General features: G+C 38.8%; 1 protein-coding gene across 1 annotated transcript in view; it reads left to right on the plus strand.

Annotated features, from left to right (window-relative positions):
* The first annotated feature begins 6 nt into the window (after window positions 1–6).
* TMEM65 (transmembrane protein 65) overlaps window positions 7–9,556 on the plus strand; it is a 69,855-nt gene continuing 60,305 nt past the window's right edge. Inside the window, exon 1 of the mRNA XM_017885942.1 lies at window positions 7–189. Within this exon, the coding sequence (XP_017741431.1) occupies window positions 72–189 (118 nt within the window). The 5' untranslated portion in view covers window positions 7–71. The remainder of the gene's footprint in view (window positions 190–9,556) is intronic.

Here is a 9,556-nt window from a genome sequence, read left to right on the forward strand (position 1 = left end):
TGGGGCTCGCGGGCCCCGGAGGCTTCCCGGGCGGCCCCCGGCGGCTGGGCACGCACCCCAAGAAGGAGCCCATGGAGGCGCTGAACACGGCGCAGGGCGCGCGCGACTTCATCTACAGCCTGCACTCCACGGAGAGGAGCTGCCTGCTCAAAGAGCTGCACCGCTTCGAGTCCATTGCCATTGCCCAAGGTAAGGCGGGACCGGTGGGGGGCGAGCCCGGGGGCTCCGGCGCCCTCCTCTTCCCGCCAGCCTACCGGGAGCCCTCCGCGGCTCTGGATCTTGGACCCCGCTGCCGCCCCACTTCCGCCCCATGGCTTGTCTGGCCCCACGCCTGGGACGGCTGGGGGCGGGGAGACTTTCCGCCGCCCGAATTTCCCCCAGGCAGGTAGGACGGGCGCGGGTCGTGCCAGGCAGCCGAGGCCAGCGCCTGGCTATTTCCTCCCCAGCCTCAGAGTCCGGAGCTTTGGCCTAAAATGCCAGTTAACACTGTTGGGATTGTGTTTTGATTTGCCCTGTGCCTCCCCTCCCCAACCCTCCTGTCCCTTAGCCCTTGCTGCTTTCTTGCGAGTGTGCACCTGTATGCTGTGCCTGCTCCCAGAAAGTGCTACAAACCCGCCTGGCAGGAAGAAACTTTTTGAACGGTTATCAAATGAAGATGTATGGGTGGGTAGCCAAAAGAAGGCGTGTAGCTTCAGAAGTCAGGGATGCTCTCAGCTGCTTGTTTCCACACACCTCTGGTTGCGTTAATTTCAGCAGCCAAAGGAAACATTTTCCCCAGAAATGGAAAGATAGATTCAAGTTAAACTCCAGTTTTGGTTTTTCCCAGAGGTTGAAAGAATGAAATAAGGAGGTGTATTTTTTGGAAATCTGTGGCTCTGCAGTAGATGTCAGACTTGTGCTCCAAAATAATTTGGAACGATGAAAGCAAAACAATTTTTAAGCTGACATGTTAAAATAGGGTATTTCTAAAAGAAGTCCAGAATGGGGTAGGTCAGAATTTGAGTCTAGGTGAAAAGGCTAAAAGTTCAGAAAATAAAAAAGATGAAAGGAGCAGACGACTAAAGTGGATGTCTTAAAATATTTCTGCCACTTAAATACAGTTATGTAAACAAAACACATTGCTTCAGTTTGTATTACATTCTGATGTGTTTGAAAGTTTTAAAAAAGTTTACTTCCCCCTCTAAACTTGGTATGTACATAAAACATCTCATAGATTCCAAAGTATAGAGCATATTGATTTGGATCATGGCATTTGATTTGCCAGACTTGAAAGTGTATCTTTAGCTGATGTGCAGGAATGGAGGAAAGAATTATCTACCTCATGTAAGCATGACGTTATCTGTACTACTTCAGAAACTTGTTTTAGTTGTGGCTTTTAATCACATTTTTCCCCCCTCGGTTCAGGGAATTGTGGACCAATTTACAGTGGTTGATTGATTTCAGACATTGTTTACCCACAGTGCTTTTACAGGAAAATGTAACATCCGATTAATTCCGTTATTGAATATGTAATCATGATGTTATATGGAATCATAAACACTAGCACATTTGTAATCTATGTGTGCACTCAGTATGCAGTTCAAAAATAGTCAATTTTGAAAGTATGCTCCTTGGAAAATAATATAGTCGGTCATGTACTAGAACATTAACTTTTGAACCTTTCTCCACTGACACGATTATTTGAACACACATTTTACCTTTTCCAAGTAATTTCTTGGAAATTCTACATTGTCAACAAGTTACAAGATTGGAAGGCCCTATGAATATAGTTTCATGGCAGTTCTTGAAAATCATGTCCTGCAAGGTGACTGAATAATTTTTTCTCATACATTATTATTTTTGTACATGCCAGCAGTATTGCAGTAGCAATGCTACATTTCCTAATAAAGATAATATTTTTAAATTTAACGAGGTTTTAAATATTCTGAAAAGGACCTAAACACTTTAGTCAATGGAGATCATTAGCATCAATTAAAGTTAGTTATGTTACTAATATGAGAGAGAAATTAGTAATTTAAATTGTTTTCTTTGCTCAGGAGAAACAGTCAATGATATTTGAAACAATGGTTAGTCAGATGCTTATCTCTCTTGTTTATAAGCTAAAGAACATCAAAGTTTAAATCAGCTATTTTTGCTGATGTTGATGACAAAATGATTGTCCTATGAATCAAATGACACAGCTGCTGCTTTGTTTGTATAGTCTTGGTGTTCACTTATTTTCAGTATCAATACATAGAGTTATTATGGAGAAAACTAGGATCATCACTTAGGAAATTACCTTATTCATTAATCATTTAAGGTAAAAGGGATTTTATTATGTTGGGAATGCATACAGCTCATTCCATTGCTGAAATCAACATTTTTTTTTTCCAGTCAGATAAGTGAAAAACTCTCATGTTTTCTTTTATTGTTGCTTTTCAAATAATGTTTTCAAGTACTCAACCAATGTATTAAATGTGTATGAACTAAGTGCACTTTCTAACAAAATTAATTCCATTAAAAGAGCTATTTCTTGCCATAGGAAAGCTTAGGTGTCTTTAGAAAGGGTGCTTGTATAAACTAATGAAGTGTTTTGGATTTGGTATGGAAATGTCACTGAAAAAATATCATCCATGCTTTGATACGGCAGTGGAATGTGCTGTTGATATTTGGCACATTTGCCCTTATCTTTCTTATATGTTTATCAGTAGGCATGTGATATCATCTGTGATGAGCTAAAACTTTGGAATCAGTTTGTAATAGATAAGGCAGACCTTGTGGGATGTCTTATCATAGTTAAATAGAATATTGTGATTTTTAAAATTACAAACTGATTTCTTCCCCAATTTTAAAAAAAGTTGAGGTTGTGCCTTGAATTTACCTGCTCAGCCTGATCGCTCTTCTTCCAGAAACAGACCATATTCTGCTGATAGAGCATTATTCATGTTTTTACAAGCAGTACTGGCAAGCTGACATTATTACAGTTGCTTTTCAATGTTAGCCAAAAATTTTAAAACAAATTTTCTTCCCAATTTTTGTAATTAATATTTCCATTTCTAATTATTTTTAAAAGCTTTTAAAATTAGCAATTTGGTATTGAAAGATAGACAGTGCTCATTGTATTAGTTATCCATTGTGGTAGAACAAATTATCCTAAAACACAGTGGCTTAAAACAAGCATGTATTAGCTCCTAATTTCTGAGGCTCATGAATCCTATAGCATCTTAGTTGAGTATTTCTGGACCAGGATCTTATGAAGTTGAAATCAAGCTCTCAGCTGGGGTGGCATCATCTGAAGTCTTGACTGGGGCTGGAGGATCCATTTCCAAGAAGTCTCACTCACATGGCTGTTGACTGGATGTCTCAATTCCCTCCCATGTTGTCCTTCACAGGGCTGCCTGAGTAGTCTCATGACATGGCAGTGGGTTTCCTCTAGAGAAAGTGATGAGAGAGCGAGAGAGAGCGAGTGTGTTTGCAAGACAGCACCTGTGAGCACCAAAGCTGGAAGCCACAGACTTTTATAACGCAGTCTTAGAAGTGATAGTCCATCTCTTTTGTCCTGACACATTGTGGGAGAGTACTACACAAGGTGTGAATACAAGGGAGTGGGAATCATTGGGGGTATCTTTGGGGCTGGCTTCCATACTTTAAGGTGGTGTAATTAACGTTCATCAGAGAGTTACACAGGGAGACAAGAACTGGTATTGGAGAGGTACAATGAGAAATATGTTTTGAAAAAAAGAGCCTCTTAGGGAATATTTTTGTTATAATATGTATACTTAAGATATTTTAAAATGAGATTCTTTTACATGTAGGAAATAAAATACGTATTGTGGTGAACAGAGCAGTTTTTCTATCAATGTTATATCTTAATTAGCTTGCATTTTTTGGTTCCTCTATATGAGTGGTAATTGTGTGCTTTTGACATTTTTTACCATTTAGCTACATCTGTATACATTAACCAAATAATTCTAGACTTTAATCTTGTAGTCCCCTGGTTTTTGTGATTGTTTAAGGTAGGGTGAAGAGTTTTGTTTTGAGAACTTGCCAAAGTTTAAGAGGACTTTGACAAAATGAAAGAGTGGAAGATAAAGAGCTTATACTAAATTGAATATCTAGAACACTTAAAAATAAATTAGGATTTCTTATGGAATCCCTGTTCACTAGAGATCTTGGACCTTTAACAAGATTATCCTCATTTTTTTTCAGCCCATTGCTCAGGATTATGTGAGAAAATAAAAATTCTTTATTTTTTATTTTTTTATTTTTTGAGACAGAGTCTCACTCTGTTGCCCAGGGTGGAGTGCAGTGGTGCAATCTCGGCTCAGTGCACCTGCGTCTCCCGGGTTCAAGCTGGGATTGCAGAGGTGCACCGCTGCGCCTGGCTAAGTTTTGTATTATTAGTGGAGGTGGGGTTTCACCATCTTGGCCAGGTTCGTCTCGAACTCCTGACCTCAGGCGACCCGCTCAGCTTAGCCTTCCAAAGTGCCGGGATTACAGTCGTGAGCACCGCGCCTAGCCGAAAATATAAATTATTTTAAGCTGTTAGCCTCTGGAATGGATTGAGAATAGTTTGCTTTTGTCCAATAAGAAAAGGGCGAGAAAACATTTTATACTCCAAATTCAGATACGTGAATAAAGATATTTCAGTGCCTTTGTTGAGATAGTAAAAGGGAAAAAGGGAAGTATAGCTCCACCTAGGCCCGGCAAGAGGGGAAGAACAAGGACGTGGATAAGAAGTATGAATTGAGGCAAGAGGAGTGAGAGATCTCTGATGAGCCATGGGCTTCTATAAGTTGAGTTAGGCTCAGTTAAATGAAGCTTTGCTACAATCAGTTATTTCACCAGTATGGAAAGAATGTAATTACAGTAGTATATTCCAGCGAACTTAATTCTGAGTTCTTTAGAGTTACTGGGTATGTTGTGTTGGATTGGTCTTATTACTAGGGATTACTGCCAGTAGAAGACAGATAATCAAGTAAAGTTTTTTTTTTCCATTATAAAAGGCATATATGCTATTTAACAATGTTTAATCATCACTTACATATAACTGATGTCCAGAGTTATGTGTGACTTCAAGTAAAAACCCTTCTATTATATCTGATGATTTTGTAGATCAAGAATATAGACAGTTGCAGGTAGAGAGTTCATAGGAAATAAAAAAATAAAAGAAAAAAGGATATAGGCAGGGCTCAGCTGGATGCTGTTTCTTATGGCCTTTTTGGAGGTCATTACATAAACTTTGGCTGGCTGATGGTCTGGTCAGAAGGTCCAACATCGGTTTATTTACATGTCTGGCACTTTGGTAGAGATGACTAGAGGGCTGGACTCAACTGGAACTGTTGACCCAAGGAGATGGATGTGGCCTCATCAGCATGACAGTGTTAGCATGGTTGTAATACTTAGGTCAGGGCTCCTAGAGAAAATGTTCCAAGGGGGCTGGGTCGAAGCTGTAAGACTTTGTATTAGTTTTCTTTCTTTTTTTTGAGACAGAGTCTCGTGCTGTCACTCAGTCTGGAGTGCAGTGGTGTGATCTCGGTTCACTGCAACCTCTGCCTCCCGGGTTCAAGTGATTGTTTTGCTTCAGCCTCCCTGAGTAGCTGGGACTACGGGTGCACGCCACCACGCTTGGCTAATTTTTGTATTTTTAGTAGAGATGGGGTTTCGCCTTATTGGCCAGGCTGGTCTCGAACTCCTGACCTCAGGTAATCTGCCCGACTTGGCCTCCCAAAGTGCTAGGGTTACAGGCGTGAGCCACCACGCCCGGCTTGTATTAGTTTTCTATTGCTGCTGTAACACCACAAATACAGTGGCATAAAACAACATATTCTCTTAGAGTTCTCAAAGTTCAAAGTCCAAAATAAGTCTTAAGGGACTAAAATCAAAGTGTCAGCAAGGTTCTGTCTTTCTAGAGACTCCAGGGGAGAGTATGTTCTATGCTTCTTTCATCTTTTGGGATTCCTTAGTTCCTGGACACATCACTAAAATCTCTGCTCCCTCATTGACTTTTTTGCCTCCCTATTATAAGAACCCTCATGATTATATTTAGGTTTTACCTGGATAATCCAGGATAATCTCACTCTCTCAAAATCCTTAATTTAATTACATTTGCAAAATTCTTTTTGGCATATAATGTAATGTGTTTACAGGTTAGGGAATTAGAATGTGGGATATCTTTGGGGGTCATTATTCATCCTACCACAGACTTGTTATGACCTAGCTTTCGAAGTTCCAGAACATGATTTCTGCTGCATGTAATTGGTCAAGCAAATCACTAAAACCAGTTCAGATTCAAGGGAAGGGAAATTAAAAGGAGGACAGAAAGGTGATTCCTTATGTATCAGACTCTTCACCTCTCTGTTAAACTTTTGGGTAATTGTTTTCCTTGATTGTGTTGTGTCTTCACTTCTCAGTTCTTGACTAAATTCTAAATATTAGAAATTTGGGAAATACGGCTTCCAGGTAAGTCAAACACTTATATCTATAGTTTAATTTACCAGTATTAATTTGCTGTTTTTCACCTTAATAGTCATTTATTGCCTATTTTTTGTGACAAATTTTTCTGAACAAATTTGTGGATAGGAAAATTGAAGTAATATGAAGTCAGCAATTTATAGGGTCATCCAGAGGGTCAGGTGGAACTACAGATCATGATCTTGAAAGTTTGGGATGGTGTGATATTTTGCCATTATTAGTGGAGATTGTTTTCATTCTTCTAAAAATAGTGATGAGTTTGCATAAGCACACTCTTGTCTGGTTTCCTTTGGTATGTTTGGGTATAACATAACTTGAACAAATAGGGACTAAATCCTTGAGTGTAGATTTTATTAGCATCTTGCCCAAGTCATCTGAATTAGTTAGTATGTAGCTTTATAGGACTCTAGCCTCGTCTTTGACTCACAGGTTTATGTCTGCTTTAAGTAAAGGAAAACACGTAAAAATATATTGAAATTACCTCAGACAGACAATAAGAGGTAAGAGTAAGAGGTTCTTGTAGATAAAAGACTGTAGGTAACAAAATCATTTCTCCTAAGCTCTGAGACATTTACTTTGATTGCTTTTGATGATAAAATATTTGAACATACTGCATTTTTTATCTGCCTTAGTAAAAGTATAATGAGCATAATTTAGTTTCTACCAGATGTCAGAGTCCTTATATATTGTATTTTAATACAATAAGTTTCTTTGGGGCTACTTCTATTTGTAGACATGCTAGTCATTAAACCAAATGCCTCCAGAACACTGCTGTTTCAGTTGGCATGCTTTTTAGACTGCGTCATAGTGGTAGTGAAATGTGTTGGGCTTAGTCTGCCCCTCCCTCCTCAGTGCTCTCAGACTTTTCTACTCTGTTCTCATTCATTCCTTGTAGTTATGGTAAACTCTTTTCTGCTGTGTAAGGAGTTCTGCTTCATGGCATCCTGTTATTGTTTCTAAAGTCTGCTTTTACTTCTGCCAGTTGTCACTCTTCCATTGTGTTTAATTTTCTTCTTTTTCTTTTCTGTCTCTTTTTGCTTCCTCCCTCCGCTTTTCAGTAGGGTTTAATCCTGAGACACATTTCAAGGATCACTGTTCTCTTTGTGTTTTCAGCTAACTAGTTGCATCTATCACATTATCATTGATTTTTGACTCTTTAGCTCTTGCACCAAAGATCTTTCTTTTGATAATATCCCTCATAATAGGTTTTATAGTAGATTCTACTGCAAAGGCTATGGTTGCACAACAAAATCCTTTAAATTGTCTTACTAAAGTTGTACTAGATAATAGAATTGCTCTAGATTACCTACTGGCTAAATGGGGAAGAATCTGTACAGTTGTTGACACTTCTTGTACATGGATGAATATATCAGTTATTATGGAGATTCAGTTGTAGGGGATTAATGAACAGGCTGCTTGGTTGAAAATGCACCAGAATTCAGCAGTTAACTGTGGAAATGACTTAAAATGGCCATGGTTAAAGACACAGTTGACAAGAAAATTTGGTTATTTCTGTGGCTTACGATAATTAATTTAAATAATCACCATAATTAGGACTGATAACATACCAAGACACTCCAGAATTTTAGGAGGCTCATGCAATTTTGGAATATATATTAGTAACATATCCATAAACTATAACTCAAAGAAGGTTAAACATCATTTCTTATTTGACAATGACTCCCATGTAATTTAACTTACCAGATAAGCTTGTTTATTACCTCTCTTTTGGATGCTGCAAGGACCCTCTGTGTAACGTTCCAGAGTTAGTTTGAGGTCAAGACTTAACTTTGAATTCGAAATTTGATTTTGGAAGTGCATCCAATTTGTCAAAGATTTAAAGCACTTAATCAAAATAGGATCAAAGATCACTGTAAAATAATCGTCATACTTTTAGCCAAAGTGGTAATTAAAAGGTTTTTAAAAGCAAAACCCTTTATTCTTCGACAGAGGAGTGACTCTGTTTTCCACACAATCAGAAATCTTAGTAAAGATAGCATGAGATGGAATCTGTTTCTTCTCTCCCCTCTTTCATTTTTTGCAGTTTACTTAAAAGGTAAACAAACATATTTGCTCTCTCTTCTTAATACTACACAAAATTCTTGTTCAAAAGAGAAAACCAAATTTTACTACTTTTTTTTTTATACTTTAAGTTCTAGGATACATGTGCACAACGTGCAGGTTTGTTACATATGTATACCTGTGCCATGTTGGTTGTGCTGCACCCATTAGCCCGTCATTTACATTAGGTATATCTCCTAATGCTATCCTTTCCCCCTCCCCCCACCCCATGAAAGGCCCTGGTGTGTGATGTTCCCCATCCTGTGTCCAAGTGTTCTTACTGTTCAGTTCCCACCTACGAGTGAGAATATGCTGTGTTTGGTTTCCTGTCCTTGCGATAGTTTGCTCAGAATGATGGTTTCCAGCTTCATCCATGTCCCTACAAAGGACGTGAACTCATCCTTTTTTATGGCTGCATAGTATTCCATGGTGTATATATGCCACATTTTCTTAATCCAGTCTATCATTGATGGGCATTTGGGTTTGTTCCAAGTCTTTGCTATTGTGAATGGTGCCGCAATAAACATGTGTGCATGTGTCTTTATAGCAGCATGATTTATAATCCTTTGGGTATGTACCCAGTAATGGGATGGCTGGGTCAAATGGTAGTTCTAGTTCTAGATCCTTGAGGAATCGCTACACTGTCTTCCACAATGGTTGAACTAGTTTACAGTCCTACCAACAGTGTAAAAGTGTTCCTATTTTTCCACATCCTTTCCAGCATTTGTTGTTTCCTGACTTTTTAATGATCGCCATTCTAACTGGTGTGAGATGGTATCTCATTGTGGCTTTGATTTGCCTTTCTCTGATGACCAGTGACGATGATCCTTTTTTCATGTGTCTGTTGGCTGCATAAATGTCTTCTTTTGAGAAGTGTCTGTTCATATCCTTCGCCCACTTTTTCATGGGGTTGTTTGATTTTTTCTTGTAAACTTGTTTGAGTTATTTATAGATTCTGGGTATTAGCCTTTTGTCAGATGGGTAGATTGTAAAAATTTTCTCCCATTCTGTAGGTTGCCTGTTCACTCTGATGGTAGGGAAA

This window comes from Rhinopithecus bieti, unplaced genomic scaffold (assembly GCF_001698545.2).
Source record: "Rhinopithecus bieti isolate Rb0 unplaced genomic scaffold, ASM169854v2 scaffold_15136, whole genome shotgun sequence".
NCBI classification, from domain to species: domain Eukaryota; kingdom Metazoa; phylum Chordata; class Mammalia; order Primates; family Cercopithecidae; genus Rhinopithecus; species Rhinopithecus bieti.